Below are 25,605 nucleotides of genomic sequence, written 5' to 3'. Positions count from 1 at the left end.
TATTCTCTTTTATCACATGTATTCGGTTCTCTTAGGGTATGATTTTTAATCAGTTATGCTTAGATTCTTACTAGGTCATATGTGAATTCTACATTTTCATAGGTACACATCACAGCTACAACATTTTTTGGACGAAGGTATTCATACAGGCTTTTCATAATAACATAAGAACTATAAGACCATGAAAAAATAAAAATATTTTCCAAGGTGAGGTGTTGTTTTGTTTTGTTTTCTGGTTTTTTTTTTTTGTAACATTGAAAACCATGTCTTCTATGACAGAGCTGTGAATAGTCGCAGACCTGTGCCTGGAGACAGGAGACGTGGGGATAATTATTAGGACAGAATAGGCACCAAGGCTCTTGGCAGCTTACATATCATGTGCTATGGCAGCAGGCATCACCCTCCCAACTACACTGTTATTTCATTATATTTGAGTGTGAGTTGTCAATCTAGAAATATATTAACGCATGGAAAGGAAAGAAATTATATAATCATAGACTATCTGAAACAGATAAGAAAGTAAAACTATGAATTAGAAGAAATCATTACAAATATGAAATTTTGTAATAATACTTGATCATAGCATATGAGTAGTTGTATTATTCTTGAGGAAAAACCACTCATGTGTATAACAAATGATACAGTAGGATTAGCTATGTTCACATATGGACACCATAGATATATTCCTAATACCTGGATAAGGTTAGTGTTCTTAGCACCTCAATCTCCCCTTTTCTTACTTTGATAGTTAGGAAATACACATAGTCTATAATTTAGATAGGAGAAAATGTACACAAATATCTAAGAGTTACCTGTTCCTAGGTTTGTGTGAACATGGACAAATCATTTCACTTACCCTGGTGTCAGTTTGTTTTTAAATTTACAAAATGAAAAGTTCTGGCTAATTATTTCCCCCTACTTCCAATAGCCTACGATTCTATTCAAAAGTATGTTAAGGCATGTAGATAAAGGTATAGCTTATTCAGTCTCAGTACTGAAGAAAACATAAGAATGAAACTACTGAATAAATACAAACACCCACATGACCTGCAAATTATTTTGAATAGAAGTCCTTAGCAGGTATTGTAGTTAGGTAGAATCAGTTTAATGCTGTGGTTCTCAGAATTGAGCGTGCACTGAAATCCCCCAGAGTATTTGTAAAACTCATTGCTGAGCTCCAAACCAAGAGTCTCTGATTCATTTGGTCTAAGGAGGGGCCTGAGAATTTGCATTTCTACTTAGTTCCCAAGAGATGCTGATGTTGTTGGTTCGGGAGCCACCCTTGGAGAACCACTCGTATAACCTACACTTTCAACTTTAGGATTTCAAAGTGCTCTGGTTTTAGAATTGTGATAGATTTTTTTCTGTTTAGCATGCATATTTTAGACTTGTTGAGAATACAGGCCACAAGTGTAAAACTCCTGTAACTTCCTAAATGTATGGCAGTTAATTGACGCTGATAAATTCATAATAAAATATATATTTCTTATCATCATTAAATCCTTAGATTAGGGTTTTATATAGGCAGAAACAAAAATTTCAGTGTATATTAATGGTAAGAAAATAACAAGTACATTTCAATACAATGACATTTGTCAAGTGGAAGCTTTTTCAGAAATACATATGGTCAAGGAAAGAGTGCCACTTATTGCGGGGACTCGCTCACCGGTACGTGTAAGGACCTCTTTGCTTAACTTTAATTTTGCTGCTGTTAACTGCCACCTCCTCTGGATTCTGCACATCAAAGATCCAAAACTGTCTGTAAACTGCTGTGCCTGTTTTAACCCAATTTTTAAAAGCAATTGTACCTTCTTCAAGTACAGTTTCCTATGAAAAAGAAAACAAGTTTGGGTTATTTCTTTGTAGTAAATATGGGCACTTGTGGGAGTTTAAAACCATTAATGAGTTAGTGAAAGAACCAAGCTCAAGTATCTTGTTTGTGAGAACCTCTGCAACCTGCCACAGGTTGCAACAGAAATGTTTTCAACACATTTGATAGCAATAGCTTTTCGTCAACCTTTTTTTTAATCTGATAAGAATTTTTTTTTTAATTTTATTTATTTATTTATTTATTTATTTATGGCTGTGTTGGGTCTTCGTTTCTGTGCGAGGGCTTTCTCTAATTGCGGCAAGTGGGGGCCGCTCTTCATCGCGGTGCGCGGGCCTCTCACTATCGCGGCCTCTCTTGTTGCGGAGCACAGGCTCCAGACGCGCAGGCTCAGCAATTGTGGCTCACGGGCCTAGTTGCTCCGCGGCATGTGGGATCTTCCCAGACCAGGGCTCGAACCCGTGTCCCCTGCATTGGCAGGCAGATTCTCAAACACTGCGCCACCAGGGAAGCCCTCGTCAACCTTTTACAAAGAGAATCAGTGTGTAATATTACAGACATATCTGTCGATTGTAAGGCCAACCATTAGCAAGCTTTAGAGTGACCTTATGGCAATATTGCAACAGTTTATAACACAATTTATTAAGCTAATTTAAAGCTTTTCCAAAAATTTCTTATCAGGTTGAATATTAATTTCTCTTCTGCCCTCAGTGAGATGGATTGAAGAGGCAAAATAGAAAAACTGAGAGAAAATTCTAGTGGTATTGGAAGCTTTTTCATTTTCTTCAAAAGTTGGATACTTCAGGGGAAAATCACTTAATATTTGTTAAATTAAGAAAAACACAAATTTGACTTCTCCCCTTCAAAACCCTGCTAAATGAGGCTTTCCCAACTCTCAATACATTTGCAGAAACATACTAGTACATGCTTCTAAAAATTACAAGTTTAATTCATTATTATTAGGTTAATACTTTTTTTAAAAAAAGGATGAAATAAGGAAGTTTTCATGTTATCCTTTTGTGAAATCCATTAAAAATCTTTGATGCTCCTTGTAATAAAGATAGACAAATAGAAAAAATACCAATGACAGAATCAGAAAACCCTACATTAGAAATCTCTCTTGTGCTTCAGGAGCTGGGACTGAATAGAAAGTCACCAAACCCCTTGGGTCAATTTCAGTATCTGTAAAACGAGGGAATTATCATAGATGCTCTCCTGGATTCCTTCCAAGGCTTTCACTCTCTGAGCAGGAAGCCTATGAAGCTCTAGTAGTTAACGCAGACAAAGGTGACTTTGTAGCAGGCAGTGTTTCCAAGTAAGTACCTTGGGAGGAATGCCCAGGTGTAAAGTTCCAACTTACCTTAGTGCTAGAGGAAGAGGGAGAAAAGTATTTCACACAAAATGAGCCTAACAAGACCCATGAATACAGGGACAGTCTGACCTGTTTCTTTCCTTCACCTGCAAGCATCCATTCATAGAATGATGGATCAGGAAAGGACATTGAACATTAGCACATTTTCTAGGAGAGCGTGCTGAGGCTCTGAGAAACCAGGTGTCTGACCCAAGGGTAACCGAGGCAAATACCTAGAAGTAGAATCATGATGAGGATCCTAGTCTCTGACCCTTAGGCTGGTCCTCTTTTACACCATGTTTTTACTATTTTTGTTCCTGTCACCTCTGCACTTAGTTGGTAGAAGTCAAGTTAAATTTCATATCTTCAGGAAACTTTACTTATTACTTAGTGGAGAGAATAAGGGAATTCCTTAGAGAAGAACAAGGCATCAGCTAAAATGCCTTTACAAAATCCTGTGCTGTTGCAATCATTGCTGTTGCAATATACACTGGGTACATTGGAGCTGCTAAAGCGATGTTAGATCTTCTTACTTTTTACAAGCAGTTGTCCTTGAAAATCTTTTTATTTGCTCCTAAAAAGTCTATTTCCATAGCAAGCTCAAAATTAAGACAAAATTGTGTACAGATAAAGTATTAATGCTATTCTTTTAAATGTAAGGGTGTTTACCCTAAATGATGGGGCTTTTGAAGCTGAAATCTATATGGAAGCTGAAAGCTGTGTTAATTTACCCATTTCAAGAGACTTTATGAGGGGAAAACTCCCACGAACATACACACATACACATTATTACTCTCACACTATAGAATGTTAAGGACTAATATATATAGTATCAATTGTTTATCATGTATCTCTCAAGGCACATATTTTATTTCAGTTCTTAATGAAAGGAACTCAATAATGTACTTGGCAGGACAGAAAACTCCCTAACTCTGATGCTTGTGCATTTCATATCAAAAGACACTGTAACTGTATCATGCCTTTCTTCTAACGCCATGAATTACTTTGTCTTATTTGTTGACCTAGAGATTTTTTTTAATGGGGAAATTGAAACACTAAGAGTTGAAACGAATGCATTGAATTACTAGCTTTAGAATTAGGGTCATCTAACCCCATCCAGTTTTTAGAAGTAGAAGTGAGTCCTAGAGAAGCAGATGTCTGATTCAATGTTGTATGACAATTTAGTAGTAGATAATGGAGAATCTGGCGTTTCACTCCAATCTTGTGTGGTTTCCATAACACCATGGTTTGTTCAGAGACACAGAGAAAAATATTGAAGCAGTCACAATAGGAATGAATTTCTTCTGATCCTAACATTACCAAATGTACTAAAAAATTGTATAGGCCTCTTTGACTACGAAGGCTAAATATATCATAAGTTCCTCTAAAAGGAGCAAAAGTTTTTATGTTCTTTGTGAATTTAGGAGGCCTTGATTTTAAGTTGACTTTGGACTCTCTACCCTATTTTGCAGATCTTTTACTAAATTTGAAGTACAAAGGTGATAATTATGTATACAGAAAAAGTAATATTTAACATCCTCTCACTTGGCTAATATGTACATCAGTATCTGTCCCTGACTTTAAGTGTTCAGACTATCCAGCCCTAGTAATGAGTGGATGCCAGCCTGATGACTGTCACATGGCATGGTCTCCAGCTGAGTTTAAAGCCACTTACCTTGAAACTTCTATTTTGCTACATTAATTTAAAGGCAGATATATGGGACTGTAATGCCCTCTATCTAGTCACCTGGTCACTTGATTATTGCTGTTATGGGAAAACAGTACTCATCAACTTTAGTGTAACTATTAAAATGTCCTTGATATCTTCCTATGCCTGAAGTATATAGAATACATATGTAGAAAATATATCGTCCCATTTCTCAGGGCTTACCTGAGAAATCTTACCCCATGTTATTATTTTTCTAATTGTCTCTTACCCCATGTTATTATTTTTCTAATTGTCTCTCCTGTTAATCCTATATTTTTGGCACATTTTTTAATATTCTTTCTTCCCTTGTCACAACATTTAGTTGCATTTCCACAACTTTTCCCATAGTATTAGACAGTCCTTTGACACTTTTATTGGAGCCTTCTTTGGACTTTCAAAATTTTATACTTCAAAATCCAATTCAAGTCTCACCTTCTTCCTGAAGTTATTGAATACTCTGAGAAAGTTCTCTTTCTACATAATATTTATTTTCTATAATATATGCTTTAGAATTCAATTATAGAATTTCACAGGTCTCTAGTTTTTTACAATATGCTTTTCCCCAGTTAAAATTTATATTTCTTGAGATAAATATTTATTTTATTCTCTCTTAGCCTCTATATAAAAGCCAATTTTTGATGGCTCAAAACTCTTATTTCCTCAGGATTAGCCATTATGAACTTAGAGATAAATATTAAACAATTAAAATAGATGCTGGCACCTCTCATGCCATCTAACAGGGTCTAAATGAATAATATTGTTGAATAATAAGAAAGAATAGATGATCACTATTCAGCTACAGATGATCAATTATGTATCAAAAAATAGTCTTAGTCTAAAATGCTGTGCACTGGAAGATTACTGTCACTTTTCTATTCTGAAGATTTTTCCAAAAAATAAGTTATAGTCTCTGTGTTAGAACTGATCCTGTTCTCTCACCACAGAATATACAGAAGAGAAGCAAGTTTATAGAGCAGAAAGGGTGCTGAACAATGGCAATTCCCTCTCGCACTATTAGATACTCCCCACCTCACCATCACCTGTCTGTCTCTATTGAACTGTATTAAAAATAGGGCTTCCCTGGTGGCACAGTGGTTAAGAATCCACCTGCCAATGTAGGGGACATGGTTTTGAGCCCTGGTCCAGGAAGATCCCACGTGCCACAGAGCAACAAAACCCGTGTGCCACAACTACTGAGCCTGCACTCTAGAGTCTGCGAGCCACAACTACTGAGCTTGCATGCCACAACTACTGAAGCCCACGCGCCTAGAACCCGTGCTCCTCAACAAGAGAAGCCACCGCAATGAGAAGCCCGTGCACCGCAACGAAGCGTAGCCCCTGCTCACCACAGCTAGAGAAAGCCCGTGCGCAGCAACAAAGACCCAATACAGCCAAAAATAAATAAATAAATTTATAAAATATAATAATAATAATATCAAGAAAACTGGGAATTCCAAGGAAGGAGATGGAATTTAATTTAATTTAAATGCATGAGGTTGAAAATTTTGCAGTCTGTTAGCAAGAGAAAGGATAGAAATGACTATATTGTTATTAAGCAAATATAGCATGCAAGTATAGAAACTGTACCTAAAAATGTCCTATTTTTAAAAAACCTATTATACTAAGACAAGAGCTATAATGGTATAGTGAGAAAATTTTTTAAATTTAAAGTCTAAGCATTTTAGCTAAACAAACAAAAAAAAACATTGGAAAATAGTAACTTCTTGTCCTGGGTAACTAGATTTGAAATTAAATCTTCATATTTATTTGTCAATTAGGTCAGTGCTTTAGTGAAATATAATTGTATGTGTTTATACTCCTAGTAAGAGTAAGATGTTAAACATGGATGAATGGATGAGACAGATCAAGGTCTTAGCAGGAACAGAAATCGCGGTATGAGTTGGTAGTCTAGCCCATTTTCAGATTCAGTTCTTGTCGTTCTCCATGTGCACTGTGCTTACTAACGTCTAGACCGCTGACATCTGAACCAGGCTGAGAGCTGAGGCCAGCATCCAGATATGTTTTATTTGGCTAGCATTGTATTTTAAAAATGAACATACATGCCTTTGGGCAGAGCACACACTTTTAAATTCACGATAGTCCTTGTCTTGTTTTTACCTTGTTCTTGGTAAATCCCCATTTTTTTTTTTTTTTTTTTTTTTAAACCTTGTCTCCAAACCCCTGAAGCCATTTGAATTTGCCATCCCTGGTTTAGGACTTGAGCAGATCTACTTTTCTGTATTCTAGTCTTCCTTTTCTTTATCAATTAAAGTTGGTGAGTATGAAACTGAATTAGAAGGAACTAGGGTGGGAGATGAATTCTAGTTTGTTGTACAAAGCCTATATATTAAGTCACTTTATTTATAGTGACTTAATATATAGGTGACTATATTTTCGTCACTTTTATTTTTAGTTTTGTTAAAATTACAGTCAACTTGTTATATATATACCAGGATATGTTCTACATAACATTTCTGGAAGTATTTTCTAAAAGTCAATTATCAAACTTCATCAATAAGAAATGTTTATAAGACAATCATATATTATTACACATATCATATAGAGCAGTTTACCAAACAAAAATAATTTTTACCAGTTTTACCAAATATTCCTACATCAATATTAAACACAATTTTGTTTAAGTTATATATATATTAAATATGATTTTGCCTTTCTCAACATTAATGAAAGTGTAACAATTTTATAAATGTACCCTCACAAAATAATACTCATTTCTCATTCAAAAGCTTATCAGCATACTCTTTTGACATAATTAAATGCAATTATTTCTACTTACCTGCATTCCTATAATAGTTTTTTATCAGAAATTAAATATTTAGACCTAAGATGACAGTGCATTCATATAGAATATGAATGGTAGAATATACATCATACTGTGACCACTTCTCTATCATGTAGAGTTTCAGTAGTTCACAATCACGTTTGTGTTGGAGACACATTATTGCGAGTTACAATGAAATATCAAACAGCCACCCTAAGCCAAAAAGGGATGGAAGATAGAATGAATCAGGGCGGCAAGAAATATTCTTGAAATTACTTGTACCTTTTTAATTGTCTTCTCAATAAACATGTCTCCAACTGGCATTAGAATACCTCCAAACACAGCCAGGACTGCACCAATGACAGCACCAGCGATGAGCCCACAGTTTCGATCGCAGCCCATTTTTCTTGTTCAGGGAAACACTAAGGTTCAGCACCTGCTTCTTTTAAGCTCCCGGGCCTGATGAAGGTGGTTTCCAAGAGGTCTGGTTCTATCATTAGAAGGAGATCATAAAACAGAAGCATAAGTATCATACAAAAAGATCAAAGTACAAGGAAAACACGCAACTGAAACAGATCATTTTGCCAGTTATAAATAAACAGATGCTTTTTTTTTTTTAAACAAAACTTTCTAGGTCTTGTCCTTTCTTGATTTGACCTACCTACCAGTGGTAGAAGTAATAAATAATGTCACATAGAGCAGTTCTTCAAAGTTCTCCTCTTTAAAATTTTCCTTCTATGGATGATTATCTAAGGAGAATATGCTTACTGTATATTCTGAAATCTTATCTAAGGAGAATATGCTTACTATACTCTCGCCCTCTGCTTACCTTGCATCAGCCTGGGACACTTACGGGCATCTTCACCCTCTATTTGGCTTCTCCACCCCAACACAACCATCTGCACCCTAACTGGAGTTCTCCTGCAAACTGAATGTGGGTGGACTGCTGTCCATCACATCTAAATGCTAAGCAAGTTTGGTGACAGATGTTTTCTTTACCTTTTTCACAAATAGAAAGATACGGATTTTACAGGAAATGATCTGCTGAGTCTCAGAGGAATCAATTCTTGTAATCAATTGTAAGCTATCTGTTAAAACAAAAAAGCATGAGTAAATTGGGAAAATACATTGTCAGAAAATTAGCACTAGACTACTCCCTAATATCATCAAAATTATAATCACTATTAAAAGAAAATTCCACTTTCATCAATATCGAGTTCATGCCTGTGTTCTTTCTTATACATGGTGTTGAAAACATTGAAATATTTTAAAGAAGAGTACTTCATTTTCAATTTCTTTTTTTAATAACTGATTTTTAGATAGTCTAAAGGTGAAAAGACTTTAAAGAAAATATGTAGAGGATGTCTAGTTTCTGTGATAGACATTGCTTTCTTGCTGGTCTCAAATATATATATTTTAACATATTCAAGGGCAATATTGTTCATTTTGTCATGGGCAACTGACTCATGCCAATTCTGTTAAAAGCAACTAGATTGTGTCAATATGTATTTCACTTAGTCAGTCTTATCTTTGGAAGAAAACTCTTAGTGGAATAAGTAGATCCTATTGTAACAAAGTTAATAAGACTTTATTATTCAAATATTGAAAACATACTCATTTGAGCTATTTTGGTTGCAATAGCATTTTTTATAATGGGATTGACCTGACATCAATAAACAGAATGTGCTTTGTAGCTTATAAACAAATATTCCCTACTTCAAAATGCCCCGGCCAAGGAAATCAAAAATGCCAACAGAATGGAGGCTACAGACAAAAAAGAGGCACACGCAATATTTTTCTCAACCTTGTAAGTATAATAATAGTTATATTTTGTTATGGTCTCAGATTTTCCCTCCATAGCTTTGTTGTGGTTGAAGTACCACTCTGATGATTTTATTAGTAGTTCTTTCCACTTGAGGAAACATTTAGTTTTTTTAAAGTATTCATTGCATAGCTAAGAAAATAGTGTTAAGACTAATGTTAAGAAAATAAGACTTTTCCCCAAAATGGAAAAAGATGCTATAAAATTTTTTCATGGCAATTTATTTATTTTTCATCCTTTAGGATTTCCCTTTACCAATGCCTTATAGCTAGGATACTTCCACTGTAAATCAGGATGAGCAAACTGATTCACACTGAGGTCCTCGTGGCTAAGAAGCTTGAATAGTCATTAGTCTCACATGTTTTTTTCCAATGTAAACAAAACACACAAGCCTAAACAAGTGATTTATTTTTCCTGTGGAATTTTATGTGTCCCTGAGCAAGTAGAGTTGGCTTTTTATTAATTGCTTGGGGGTGGAGGGGGAAGAATATATGCTACCTCCTATGGCTTTGGCCAGGATGGTCATAATGCAATGGAACAAATTATTTAAACCTGATAATAATGACTAGATATTCACAAGTAGGATCTCCTTTGCAAAGGATAATTGTACAGCACCTTAAAATTTTTGTGAAACATCATCTTTTAAACGATCATTGTAATTGCTAAGTAGAGAATGTCACCCAGGTGTTCTGTACTGTATTCAAGTGATCATATTCAGGGGAGCTTATCAAGTAATATTTTACTGAATGCCCATTTTATAGAACACTCTCCAGTTCAAAATCTGCAAGTTATACTTAAGGTAGTCATCAAAATACAGGGATCGAACCTGCTGTAATTGAGACTGGTAGACTGGAGAATAAATAAACCGAAGCGTGATTGGCTACTCTCTTGCCAGCTGACCTTGGGCAAGTCACTTAATAACTCTAGTCCTCCATTTCCTCATGTGTAAAATAAGATGCTAAGATGAGATCCCCAGTTTTTAATTTAGGCAGCTGAACTGGTTCTTCACTCATATTCTTACATGGAAGACCAGGCTGAGTGACTTTGATTACAGCAGTGGTGGGAACCCCGAGACCCTGATTCCTAACTTGGTCTCCCCATTCCCGACTAACACTATCCTATCCCATGTTTTGGAAACTTGAGGAGAATCTCTGTAGAAACCTATGGACTGCAATTCGTTAAAAAATTGGGACATGAAATCCCGAGGGTCAAATTCTAGTTTTGTTTCTATAACATCATGAATCTATTAAAAAATACAACTCAAAGATAAAATCATCTCTTTCAGAAAGATACTGTATTTTCTATATAAACACCACTAAAAATTATTCAATATTAATGTCATTTGCTATTCTGACAGATGGAATATAAAATGAGTTAAACATTACAATTCTATTGTTTCTGAGATGGATAGAGGTGTGTATTATTTGCCCCTTTCCAGATCTATGCCATCACCTGGTTAAGAATCTACCTGACCTTTCCCAGAATCATTCTCCTTTATTCAAGCAGCCCCATGGACTACAGGAAAGAGTTTCTGCAAGGGGCAAAGAGTCCCAAGAAAGTCCACTGGATGACCCAGGGGGCAACAGGTTATTCAATGCCTCTCTCTTTAAACCTGAAAACTCATTATTATGACTTCCAAGGACCCTGAGCCCAGAGATGTGAAGTCATGGGCAGACCTGGGTACTGCCTAGGCTCTGTCTGCTTTGAACTTAAAACTGAAGTGAGATAGTATACACAGCCCACTACTGTTGAGTCAAGTTCATCAGAAAACAGAAGTGTCAATAATGTATTGGGTTGAATTGCATGGTTAGACAGTTCTTAGTCTGACACTGTCTGGATGATGCATAAGCAAAGATACAAGAGTTACTCTAACATTCCTGCATGTGTGTACTGATATTTTCAACAGAAAAAGATTGAGTTTATCTAATTTTTCACATTTTCTATTGGCCGACATACTTTTGTTACCTTGATGTAAGTTTCTATTTTTTTTTCTCTCTAAGAATAGGCAAGATATTTCACATGTGTAGTGTAGTCCTTTATCAATGGCTTTGCTTTCCACAGTTTCACTTACCCATGGTCAAAAGTGGTCAAGTGAAGGTAACTGAACCTGTAGAAAGCAAACTCTTGGCTACAGGAGGACTACTTAGGGTTTGGTGCTATCTCTGGGTTCAGGCACCCACTGAGGGTCTTAGAAGGTATCCTCCACACCCGTGAATATGGGGGAACTACTTACTTGCATTCATTTATTATGCTTCAGTGCCCTGTCACCATAAGTAAGTATTGCTATTATAATTATACTTTAACCTTATGACCCTTGAACAACACAGAGGGATTATGAACCCTGCAGGCAGTGGAAGATCCACATATAACTATACAGTCAGCCCTCCTTATCTGTAGTTCTGCATCTGTGGATCCAACCAACTACACATTGTGGATCAGGTAGTACTGTAGTATCTACTGAAAAAATTCTGTGTAAAAGTGGACCCACAAAGTTCAAACCTGTTCTGTTCAAGGGTCAACTGTAGTTTTATTCACCTGAAGCAAAGGAGGGACCAACAAATAAAGTAGGACATGCACTGAATACATAAAAGTTCAGGTTACTCAGGACATTCTATTCAAGAGCTTCATAAAAAAAGTGTAGTTATTCCCCACTCTCCTCTCACATGTAGCCATTTAGAGCACATAAAATTTGTGTTTTGCACACTTGGTTTTCTCAATAGTACAGCTTCTAACATAATAAAATTTATTTTACTTGCTAATTTTAGATTAAGTTTTTTTTTCACTGTTATTTCTTCTTCATAATAAGACATTGATGTCTGTAATAACTTACTGCTTGCTTAAAGTACTTAAATTTAGAAAACAAAAAATAATCAAAGGTACAGGAAAGAAAACATATTTTTGAGACCTATAAGAAGAAGGAAGAGAAAATAAAAAGAAATGTTTTAAGATATCACTAATCCCATAACTTTCTTGAGTCTATATGGAGATCAGCTGTATCCTGTCATTTCACAGACATTAAATCTTGTTCCTTTTGTAGAATTCATGAGTATATGTTCACATGGCTGTTTCTTTTTTTGCTGTCATATCTACGAAGTGTTTCCAGATGAACTTATGAGCGTTATACCTTTCCACTATGTTGGAAACCTGGTGGTAGGAACTGAGACTGAGCTATAAGAAGCGTCTCCATTAGTAGGTCAGAATAATAAAGTTCCCAGAGAATCTGTAATTATTCCCATGTGCAGATAGAGCTGTGTTTCCTGGGAAACTCCACCCAGAAAAGGCATGGCCCAGAGGTACAGTTTCCTGGGATGTGAACTACGAAACTTTAACAGTTTCAGATCATAAGAGTATGTACTTGTACCATAAATGAGTGCCAGGACCTGGATGACATTTTCTAACTCATGAGTGAGTTAGAAATTTCCTATTCTATCCATAAGCCTTCCTTCCACTTTTCCTTGGAATATGAAACCAGATCACACACCTCTGTTTTCCACTAGACACACACTGTGATTCTTTTGATACACAGTCTTCCTCACCTAATAAATACAGTATCTGCCCACAAAACCCAGTTTTAGAGTTTTGGGGGTGATTAATTCAACAACAGGTTGAATATGAATGATGAAAATTAGCTTTCCAAATTAAGATCCTGTTCACACTCTTACTTTATATGATATCTAGGTGTGTTTACAAAGCCATGATTCCCTAGCCATGAGTAAGATGCAGATTCACATCAAGCTAGTTAAATCAATCATTTAAATCTGGTTGTGTTTCATTATGTGGAAACAGAAGGACATTAGACTAGTACTTATTTTACACACAATCCCAACATATAAAGATAGTTAAAAGAACTATCTGGTCAAAGCTATTCTGGTCAAAGTTGGCAAGACTGTGGCCCTTTCCCCTTCCAGTCACATCTCATTTGGGCTCTGAGTCATCCCCACAGAACCCAACGGCTATGTGGAAAATGTTTAAATAACTAGATTAGGAGATCTCCGACACCTTCTCTTATTCAAGTTACCATAATCCTTTTAATTTATATGGGCATTTCCATCCTATCAGAATATATGGAGCTAAACGTATATAATAGAAAAAAGTTTATAGACATCTATAATACAAAACAATAACATACTTTACTAAATTATGCCTTTCAAATATAACAACTTAAAACTTGTTTTGGTGGTAGTCTTAGAAAATTAAAACAATAATTACATTGACTTCATTATTACACTAAATGTTCTTCTAGAAGCAAACCAACCTTTCTGGAGTAGTTTTTGGAGTACTTGAGTATAGAGATTACTATAGGTTTGAAATGATTCTCTTAGAGTCATGTCCGTTTAAATAGGATTATCTAGAGCCATGCTTGATTGTCGAGTCCTAGATAGAAATGCTATTATCTCTTTTTTCCCAACCCAACTCTTACTATAAACAGTAGAATACTATAAGATTTGCAATAATTATGACTCTGAGCTTTGAATTCAAATAATTAGGTTCAATTTGCAGTCTAACATTATAGTTTTCTGTGGCTCAGTTTTCTCTAAAATGGATATAAATACATCATATATGGTTAAAAATGTCAAATAAAATTCAATGAGATAATGAATAAAAATTCCTATCATAGCACATGTTATGTTATTTGAAATATTATGGAATATTATATTGAACAACCATAACATAATAGTAAAATGTTATTGCAAATTGGCCAAGTATTATTTTTTAAAAATCTAATAAATGTGTATAAGTTACACAAAGAAGAATGATTATTTCCAAAACTCTTAGGTTACAATAAAATCTGATGAAATGGTTTATTCTTATGTATACCAGGATTTAGAATATCATGCAAGTGAAAAGGCAACTTCTAGGTTAGACTAATGCTCCTTGAAACTTTCAGCCATGACTTGGGCCAGTGAATTAAAACATGTTTTGATTAAATCAGAAAATAGTTACAGAATCCATTCCTTCAGGAAGAAAAAAAAAATCCACACGTATTTTTTACTAACATTTTCTTAAAAATTAAGTGTAGCAACTATAACTTCCAAAATAAATTCCAAAATTTTTAGTACACTCTGTCCAATACCTCTCCAGTTGTAATTATGTTATTCCTCCCAGCTTAACTTCTGATGATTTTGTATTGGATTTATTGTTCCAGTCTCATAATGATTTTGGTAAATGAAAAAAATTTCTATGTATTTTTTCTCTCATAAATCCAGTCCACCACTGAACTCTCTACATAACAAAAATTTTAAAAATTATTATTTTGGTTATTTTTTGAATGAATACTAAAAGCACTGTTTCTTTTACTAATTTAAAACTACACAGTCAAGGACTGAAAAGTACATGCAAAGATTTCAAAAACATCTTTCAATATGTTACAATTCTAGAAACTGTTAGAAATTTACTCTAGAGAATTTATGCCATTTACAGTTATGTATGAATTCACTTACTATAAATTACTATAAATTAAAACTTTTAATTTCTCTAGAATGATTTGTCCTTTAAACTTTGTATAATCATTCAAGAAAATAATTTGCTGATATTTGTAATAAGCTTCCTAAATATCCAAAAACTTTAATTTTGTTTTTTTTTTATTCTGTTACCAAATTTTATATAATTTATAAACATTTATATAAATCAGAATCATTATTTGGAATTAATACAATTAACCATCCCCAGTAGCAATTACAATATCTTTGTTCATTTTTAAAAAATGCTTAATAAGAATATATCCAAAAGATGCACTGCCTTTAACCATGTAGACAAAGTCAGGTTCACTAAAGGTTGTGAAATTAAGATAGAAGATTAAACAAAATAATGACTCTCTAAAATAATAGGTAATTAACAATTGCATATTAGAAAGCATGTTGGCATAGAGTGGCAAGTCATTTATAAGAACTAATCCTACTATACTGGTGTTTATTTATGTTGATTTTCATTCATAATTTAAATTAAAAATCATGTATAAATAGCCTAAGTAGACAATGAAAGTTCTACAATAATCAAATTGGATAGTACATCATTCTAAATATTAACAAATAAATATTTACAAATAAACAAGATTTTAAACATCAAGAAATAAAATGGCATAGGCTGGTGGACAAGGTTTCAATATTTTTTTAAACATAAAAGGTAAGAAGATTGATAACTTAGAAAAGAACACAAACCTACTTTTTAAAAAAAGCCTAATGACTTCAAGAAAACAGTTCCTGCTTGCTGTTCTGTTCTATAACTTCTAACGGGTGTTTATATAGTAGTGTCAGCTCCTATCATTTGGGAGATAGAAATCTTTTTATTAAAAAAAAAATCATTATGACTTACCTTTAAAAAGGCTAAGAAGGATTTTTCAATCAAATGCTCCAACATTTGAACGGTCAATTCTTAGTAGGATCAAATGGTATTCTGCAGAAAACCCTACACTGAAATCCCCATTATAAAAAGTATGAGTTTAAATATGCTTTAAGAAAAAAAAAAAGAGACAGACAGACAGACAGACGTCAGATCCCAGTGAATGTTTTGCTGCAAGAGTAATTAAAACAAACAAACAAACAAACAAAAACCCCACACACATCCCACCACTGATATGGCTCCTACAGGTCTATTTTTATGTTCTGGTAAGGACCCATTACCTATATCTGAGATCCTCTGCAGTACTTTTTTTTTCTTTTGGCCATTTTCCCATCCAAGTAAGTCAGAGGCCAGAGAGACAAAAGGAACTAGCTTGTTGAGTGGCCTCTAATATACTCTTTTACTGCAGAATCATTATTCCAGATGATAAACTGGGCCCAGGGGTGGAGAGTGTAGATTGGGCAGAATTATCAGAGTCTAACTTTCCTGCTTGAAAACCTCATTTCATAAAGTTTAAACAAAATGCACTTTTCTATGCATCATAAATCTAAATTGTGTTGAGGCTAATAATTGCGAAAACGACTGGAGACTCTGTCAATCAACAAGGATGACAAACAGACGTTTAAAAAAGGAAATAGCTTATTGTTCTAACTGGAAGTTCTTCACTATTTATTATTTTCTCTTAGTTTTATAGAAGTTTCATAAGCACAGCAAAATCCTTCTACGAAAACCCCCAAAATTAAATTTCTCTTAGATCTCTTCAGATAAAAAAGACAACTGTTACATAACATTTAAATAATTCTACTATTTAGGATGACCTTTTAATATAAAAAAGCATATACTAAAGTTACTTTAAAAGAAAGTCATTATTTTAAAATCTAACCAAATCTTGCACTTTGGGAGGATAAAAAAAGACCCTCAATATTAAAAATACATTTTTACAAAGAAATTCTCAGAAACATACAGGCAAAAATCAAAATCTTCAGAAGGTTAAACTGTCATCTATCAGATAGACCAGCTAAATAAATGCCTCTAAGTCAGCCTTGAAAGACAACCTAACAGTAATAGGCAGAAATACATTTAGTCCATCAGATTGTATTTAAACCAGTCCTCACTGGATTGCATGTGCTGTCACTTCTGGGCATGTGTTGGATCCTCTCATTTGCTAGCTGTGCAATACAACTGGAAAGGAATCCAAAGCACTCTTTTTCCTCAAGCATTGCTTTCTTTTTCCAGGATATTTTTACAGACACATTTATTTAAAAATTAATAATAAGTTATAAAAGTCTTCAGGTATATTGGAATTTTTAAAAAATATCTGATCATTTAATTACGATAAAGTAGAAATGGCCTTGTGTAATCTCATTATGATCGATGCTTTTCATTTAAAAAGAATAACTTACAGAGATTTCAGATAATTTAAAAAGATGATTCCCTTATAATTGTGACCTTTTAACTTTGTTGTATTAATAAAAAGGTAGTGTAAAAGCTAATTTAATAATTATTTTGATTAAGAGTATCTATTTTATTGTATTTAAGCTGCTTTGATACATTTCCTTCTCAGCCTTCTCACAAATACACACACCCTCCAGTGTGACAATTCAGAAATAGCCCACCAACATAGGAGTTCAGATGCCATTTTAAACAGCATATCTTAAATATATTGAAAGGATAGTTAAATTATTATTTTTTTTAATTTTGGCTGTGTCAGGTCTTAGTTACGGCATGCGGGATCTTTCATTGCAGTGCGTGGGCTCTTCGTTGTGGCGCATGGACTCAGTAGTTGTGGAACTCGGGTTTAGTTGCCCCACAGCATGTGGGATCTTAGTTCCCTGACCAGGGATCGAACCCACGTCACCTGCATTGGAAGGCGGATTCTTAACCATTGGACCACCAGGGAAGTCAAGGATAGTTAAATTATAATGAAAATTTGAACACTGTTAGAGAAAGATGATTCAGAAAAAATACATGTAAAATAGATGCCTAAGCTGACACTGAACTTACTTGGATCACTATTTACTCAGTAGCCTAATGCCAACCAAATCTTCTGTCTCTGGAGAGGAAAATGTCACACCCTCCCATGAGCAGCCCAAAGAATCAAATTTACATTCCCAGAGGCAGCTGTTAAGTGTTCAATCCCATAGACAACCGTTCTGAGTAGCTTAGCACACAAGACCCAGGAAACCTAGAGCTAAGTAAAATCTGCAACCATATATCTATATTTTGAGCAAAATATTCACTTGAACAAGGCAGAAAACTGCTGCACCCATTTCTGAGTAATGCATGTTGGGGTCTTCATTTTAAAAATATAATGTATGTGCAGTATTTTGAAGGGATATTTTTATATGAGGCTATACCTTGCCTTCTGTAAATCCACTACAGCACTAGACAAATTTAGTAGAATGAAAGATAAAACTGTCAATATGCTTAAGTAAGCTTAGGCACAGTGCTTTGGGAACTCTTTCTTTTTCTGGAAGACCACTTAGAATTTGGAATCAGACAGACATCCATGACTTCTGATGTTACCACTGCTAGCTATATTGACTGGGGGTTAGGAGTTAAATAACTACTTATTCTTATTTTCTTAATCAAAAAATGGAAAATGAAGTCTTTATTGTATTTGTTACAATATTGCTTCTGTTTTATGTTTTGGTTTTCTGGCCGCGAGGCATGTGGGATCTTAGCTCCCTGACCAGGGATCAAACCCACACCCCCTGCATTGGAAGGTGAAGTCTTAACCACTGGACCACCAGGGAAGTCCCCATATAGTTTTGTTTACTGTGCTAGGACACTAGTAAACAGCAGAAAGTGAATTTTAAAAGTGTGTACTTTTTTTGGCAGGGGGAGTTTTACCAAATTTCTGTTCATACATGTACACAGCAATGTGTGAAAATGCCTCTCTCCATACATCACTCACACTGGTTTACACTAAACTTTGTTTTTAACAAGTACTTATTTTATCGGTAAATATTTAATTGAGTGAAGGTTCACCTATTTTCTTAAGCACATTGGCATTTATATTTTTAAATATTTGTGATAATATCTTTGTTCATCTTTTTTTTTCCCCTGTGGGTTTGTTTGTCCTTCCTTATTAGCTAGTAAGGAAATAGCCAGTCTTCTGACATTTGACAGGTTTTAAAACTTTTTTGACTATTTTAAACTTTATTTTTATTGTATTTTTAAATTACTGACAATTTCAATTTTTATGCCATTAACTTTCACAGCAATTCCTTTTAAGTATTGTGTCATGCTTTGAAAGGCTTTCTCCAAGAATATAAAAAATAATAAACTTTCTTCTAGCATTTGTACGGTTTCAAAAAATCCTTTAGAACAGTATTTCTAGATGAGCTGATTCATGGAATTTAACACTTGTGAAGTAAAAGAGGAAGAGTAAAGTATGTTGAGTAATTATAAACATTGCAACATATTTGAGAAGTAGACAATGGATGCATAATAAGAGTTCTAGAAGAGGAATCACACAGCCCAAGTCCTGACCACAGCTCTTTTAATAATAATAGGTTTTGTGAACTGGGCAGCACACAGTCATCATATTCCTGATTTCCTTTCTTGTCAAAGAGAATAACTACAGAGCCTACCTACAGCCTCAAGCTGAAGATCAAATCATATGGTAGATTTAAATTTAAAACGAAAAGATGTATGCAGATTCTATATAGTAGATAAAAATGTTTAAGTGATTCATTTTTTTTTTTTTTACAGTCTAGCAAATGAAAAGAATTTTAGTATCATATGCTTTGCAATTCTAGATTGTATGGGCAATCAAAGACCTATAAATTATGATGATGATAAGGTAACAGAGTTAACATGTACTGGGGGCTTTCTGTCTGCCAGTTGTTGAAATAAGTGTTTCACATAGGTTATCTCGTTGACCCACCACACCACCTTACTATGTTCTTTAGACAACTAGTTGAGGTCACACAGCTAACGTGTGCCAACACAAGGATTAAAACCCTGAAAGACTGACTGAAGAGCCTATACTCTTTTCTGAAATAAACAAATATATATATAAATAAGTTCTTGATCAATACCTCATTTACGTATTCTTTTCAACACATTTTTCAAATTGAATAGCAATTTTAAATAACCTTCTCTTAGAAAATGATATCTAAGTACAATAAACAAGGAGTGAACAGTGAACATATTCTGTAAGTGGCAGTTAACAGAATTATTTTGAGTTTAGCTAAAACAAAATTCATTCTGAAGACCTGCAACACATAACACTGTAAAGTATCACAAAACATTAGTTACCAGTGTAAAACCATAAGGCAAAATTCTTCTTATCACTTTAATCCTTGGGGTAACTAATCATGAAGATTTACACACACACACATATTTATGCACATGCATAAGACACCTGATTGTGTGTGCTATATAAACAAATACCTATTTTTTCAATTGCTGCCTTACATTTATGGAAGTATTAAACCAATGGCAGGTTCTACCTGCTTCATATGGTGAGGGGGGGCTTCACATGCAGGAATAAAAATAAATATATATGTACATAACTTTAAAAGAAAATATTAAATGCACAAGACATAGCAGTACATGGTAATGCCAGCGAAAGTTTGAGAGATTAAAATGGAGGTTTTTAATATCAGGTTTAAAGGAAAATTTCAAAGGACGTCATTAAAGGTAAAATGCAGAATATCAGGGTCATTAAAGTTTAGACTTAAGCTATGTCGTCTAATGAATAGAGCACACGATGAAAGTAAATTTACTGCATTACTGATATAAAGTAAACTTCCCCATATGTCTCATAGAAGTCATGGTAGGAGCTGTGTGTAAAAGACAGATTAAAGAGAGAGCACCTCTGTATATGTAGATAGTTCTCAATGTGGGCTGGGCCAGATCAATATGTAAATTTCACAGGCCTTCTAAATATGTTGGCACACCTATCTTTACTTGAACTGTTTGCAAAACAGACTTAACTGTCTAAGGAGAGTGGGGAAAAGTCAACATTTAAACGATACTAAGAACCTTAAGGAAGTGTTAAGATCAGCATAGTTGTCAGGACAATTTGTGTTCATACATTCGAAAGGAAATTATTAGGGGGAAAAAACAGAAATCTTCAGGTAAAAGAATAACTAGGCCTCAAAGCATGTTGTTATGAAATAATAAGAAAAAAATCAATAATCAATTACAAAAATAAGCATTTAGCTACCAAATACCAAAAAGAGGTTGAAAAAAATTATGTGAGCAATTAATTTGTAATTTCAATGGCAGAAATATAAAATTCATTGAATTGTGGGTACAACAGAGTTTTGTGTTGAGAAATGTCATCTACCCTATAAATAGTCCCTGAAGTGGGGTCTTAAAAAGGAAATCAATAAAATAATTTTAAGAAGGGTTAGAGAAATCAATTTACACATTCACATTAGCTGATGGTTTGATCAAGGTGATATGCTTTGAAATGCTAAGAAGCTTTCATTGTGATGAATGTATAAAAACAGAAAAGAAATCAGATGGATAATGAGACTTAAAGTGATTTTGTTCCATTTAGTAAATAAACAGACATACTAACCATACTCTCTAGTCTGTCTTTTAAACAATTATATTGACATCTATGCCATCTGACAATCTGTTAAGTTTGGAGATACACAGCACTTGGGTGTCAGATTCCTGAAAGAGTTAAACTCACATACATGCATGCACAGGCACGCGCGCACACACACACACACACACACATTTTTCCAGGGACATGGGAGCATACCTAATTAAATTCTTTTTTAAAGCTGAGAAATAAAATACTTTCTAAGAAGTATGTCACGTAACAGTAATTTATCTTAGAAATCACCACACAGGAAATAAGATATTTTTGATGCCTTTCTTTTTCTGTTTGTTTGCTTGAAAATGGAAAACTTTGATCCTTCTGACCTGACACTTTGAAGAAACATTTGGCACAAACCTTGCATTTGAGTGGCACAGCAGCTTCTGCTAGAAGCTTTAAAGAACTATTAAACAGCCTATCAAACCCTATAGTGAAATCAAATCATCATTTTCCAGGTTGGTTCTCAGTGGGCTTAAGGGAAGGATTTGCTTGTGGATAAGCCAGAGTTTTCTGTCTTCCAAAAGACCAAAGGGTTTGGTTTAGAGTGCTGTTTCTCTAATGAACTCCTTGGAAGAACTTGAAATAAATTCTTAAGATCTCCAAGAATCCATAAGGATTCAAAGTGGGACCATCTTGCTCTAAATGTATTTTTCAGTTTGAACAAAGCCTCGTATAATAATCTGTAAAAAACAAAACAAAACAAAAACCTGTGTAACACACATACATACCCACATATAGAGTGTATGGGTGTGTGTGGGTATATATCTATCTAATATATCAAATAAAACTTCTAGAAGCAAATATTTTCCTGGAAATGTTATAAATCATTTAAATCTCTTTCTATATATCTTATTTTCATGACTATAGTCTACAAATCATAAACATTAAAATCCAAACAGATAAAAGTGACAGACTACTACTCTATCATGCATAAGGTAGATATAAAAATTCAGAATTCTAAAATATCAGAACCCTGCAACTGTTCTGCATGTTTCTCTGTGACAGTTGGTTATCTGCTTGAATGAAAGAAATGACAACTAGTCAGGGGTACAGTAAAACCTTCCCTTTAGTATCTGCACACTTAAATTTTGAATAATAGAGAAGTTCAACTTACCTATTAAACTTCATTTTAGCCCTAACGTTTTAGTAGCATCATTAAAGTTTGTTTCACATTAGGGGGCACTGACAATGGACTTGATAAAGGAATTTACCTTATGGTTAAGAAGAAAGAAATCTTCTATTCTGAAGTAGGTTTAAATAACATCAGCCGTGTCTTTATGCAAGTGTCTGTCATCCTCATCGTTCTCCAACAAGCGACCAAGGACTCAAATCATGTTCATTCTGACCATCCCCTTTCAGATTCCTGAAAGTCGCTCTTCTCTTTCGTCCGGAGGTTGTGACTTAAGTAAACAGTAGCAGGTTATGGAATCTGAATTGCTATGGAATGTCACCCTAAATGACTCTACTGGTCCTGCTAGTTTTGCACTGGTTGATTAGTACATCTGTCCTCAGAGATTGCTAACACAACTGTTCTCCTGGATTTCAGGGCCCAGGGCCCTCAACTGTGGTATTTAGCAAGCAAACTGTCCTACTCCACGTTGCCTCCTGTTCATGGGTAAAGATACAAATGTGAATTGAGATGCTTATGTTATCCGAGTGCGTTTCAGTGTACTCTGTAGTACACCCTTTGTTAAGGACACAGGGCTTTCCTGTTGAGAGTGAATACGCTGAGATTCTCATTGTTTTCCCAATCTGTGTATATAAGGCTTGGGGCACCATCCTCCATGTAGTCCAAGGACTGAAAACATTTTCTGGATGTGATCCAAGACTGTTGCAGGCCTGTTTTTCCTCTCATTTTCTACAACTCCTCAGGGAAAACTGGATAATCACAGTAGGTTGAAGAAATGAGGACTGCAGTGAGTAATATTTGGAGGTGAAATAAGCCCATAAAAACACGGAAACCATACCATTTCATGCAACTCAAAATTAAAAACCACTAAATATTTCCCATGTTATAAAGAAGTCTGTCCCCAAACATTATTTTTACAATAAGTTTCAGTATAGACTTCTCTCCTCCACAAGATTCTCAGTTTTCATTTTTCCTTCTTTTCTTCCTTGGTTTACCTTGCATTTATCTGTCCTAGTTGTTTTTTATTTGACATCTCATTTTTATCTTTCTAATAGTTTTTCAAAATTAAATGTGGTTTTAGGTATGTACATTTGAAATTGCATCCAAATTAACTTACTGCAATTATACTTACAAAATTACAGCTATTCCTAAATTAGCAGAAACCATGAATTCATTTGTTCCTTCACTCCTTTTATTGGTACACTCACATTATCCACTTAATGGGTATTTCTGTTTTGAAAGACATCTCCTGACGGCAGTTCAATACACAATCACGGGTTTCCAAATATTACCAAAAAATATTTTAGTTATAACTGAACCTTATTCTGCCACTTATTCTTTTAAGCTCATATTTATTTACCATCCTGTGTAATAGAAAATATTTAAATTCTTCAAGCTATGAAACTAAAAAAAATAAAGATTAAACTAAATTCGTACTGTTTACTAAACTTTCTCTGGTTTATTTGCCATGTCATTTAGGTTAGGGAAAAAATACTGTGGTGATTTTCCTTTTCAAGTTTTAAGTCTAATTGGTACCAATTAATTACAGGGAACACCTTTTCTTTCTATGATAAAACATTCTATCATTGAAGATGTCACCCTTTCAGGCAATCTTCCTCCAATCTTAGGTGAATAAAATTAAAATTGAAAATAGACAATATCTGTTTTTTGAAAAATTCCAATATGCACGTGTTAAGACATGTTTTAGGAGATTGGCTTCAATTTTTTAAAGATGAAACATAATGAATAAATATAACTAAATTCACCCATTTTGATTGACTAAATCATAATCTCGAGGGGACATTTCTACATGCTTAAGAATTTCCCAGAGGAAAGGAAGATAGTCATGTTTCTTCAAGAACTTATCCTCAGATCCTTAGTACATCCTGTGTAGTGAGAAGCAACTAGTGTTCCAGAAGCCACAAGCAGCTGACTTTGCTTTCAGAGATGCCCCTTAATATTGAGTACAGAAGGAAAGATTCAAAAGCTACCTCCATATTTTGATTTATAAAACATGTATTAACATGGTACTAACATGATATTGCCTCTAAAGATGTCAGTGTTCTATTTAATATTTTCCTTCATTTAATTAAATCCCTATTTATTTGTTATAAGTTAAAGCGTTATCAAAAGTTTAGTGTTATAAGAACATATGTCTCCTCAGGACTCACAAAATCTAGGCTCCTTTGTTCAATATGGGTGGGAGTTGATCTTCCCACTATCATCTTTCCCCATTCACATACTCTATGTGTAAGACTGTGTAAGAATAAGGGAACATGTACTCATGCTGCCAGGAACCATCTCAAAACTTCAAGGAAGGCCAACCAGGGTTAAAGCCAACACCCAAATAAAGGGACGAGCCAAGAAAAATCAGAAGAGACAGCACTTAGATCCAACTGTGCCTGAAGAGTGCTAACTGTGAAGTTTTCAATTAAGTGGGCCCCTCATATCCCTGTATCAATTCAGCTAGTTTGAGTTGAAAGTACTCAAACTGATACCCTGAGATTCTATGTAAAATATGGACTGTAGATCACATACATTTTAAACAACTAAACATATAACCAAATTTCTCGCTCATTAAGTGTGGTCAAGAAATATGATTTAATCAGTAGGTCCCTAAAAAAAAGTAAAGAAAGAAAAAAAAAAAAACCCTGCAACATGGTGTTCTATAATATATGCAACAGAGGTTTTAATATTAAGCACATACAAAATACCACGTGACTATATTTTATTCATCTCTATATCTCCAGAACACTTTAGTGTCCTACTTGTACAAAGTACCGTAAAAAAGTTCAATTCATTATTTATTTGCTCACTAATGAGTTGCAAGGGAGTAAGTCCCAATGAAACTCCCTATAATGTATTCACTGGGAACTGTGTTCGGTAATATGCCAGATTCTACAATAGTGCCTGACACATAATAGGTGCTCAAATATTCATTGAATAGATGTTGAAAAACCTATACTACAAGTATCCCAACATACATCAAAGAGACATGGGTATGTTAAATACTTTGGTGGAAGAGTATATTTACTTTTCCAGGTTATCCGACATCAAATTTAAAAGGACTGGTTATTTTC

The 25,605-nt window shown here is 34.4% G+C and overlaps 1 protein-coding gene across 1 annotated transcript in view; it reads right to left on the bottom strand.

Moving 5' to 3' along the window:
* Positions 1-25,605, bottom strand: part of LOC133096166 (platelet glycoprotein 4) — a 73,224-nt gene that overhangs the window by 18,324 nt on the left and 29,295 nt on the right. The window contains exons 2-4 of the mRNA XM_061197649.1: positions 8,669-8,757; positions 7,952-8,159; positions 1,667-1,827 (exon numbers count right to left, since the gene is read on the bottom strand). Coding sequence (XP_061053632.1) covers positions 1,667-1,827; positions 7,952-8,071 — 281 coding nt within the window. The 5' untranslated portion in view covers positions 8,072-8,159; positions 8,669-8,757. The remainder of the gene's footprint in view (positions 1-1,666; positions 1,828-7,951; positions 8,160-8,668; positions 8,758-25,605) is intronic.

Source organism: Eubalaena glacialis, chromosome 8, assembly GCF_028564815.1.
Source record: "Eubalaena glacialis isolate mEubGla1 chromosome 8, mEubGla1.1.hap2.+ XY, whole genome shotgun sequence".
Lineage (NCBI taxonomy): Eukaryota > Metazoa > Chordata > Mammalia > Artiodactyla > Balaenidae > Eubalaena > Eubalaena glacialis.
The sequence above is the reverse complement of the archived record's forward strand: the minus strand, read 5'-3'. Positions and strand labels throughout refer to the sequence as shown.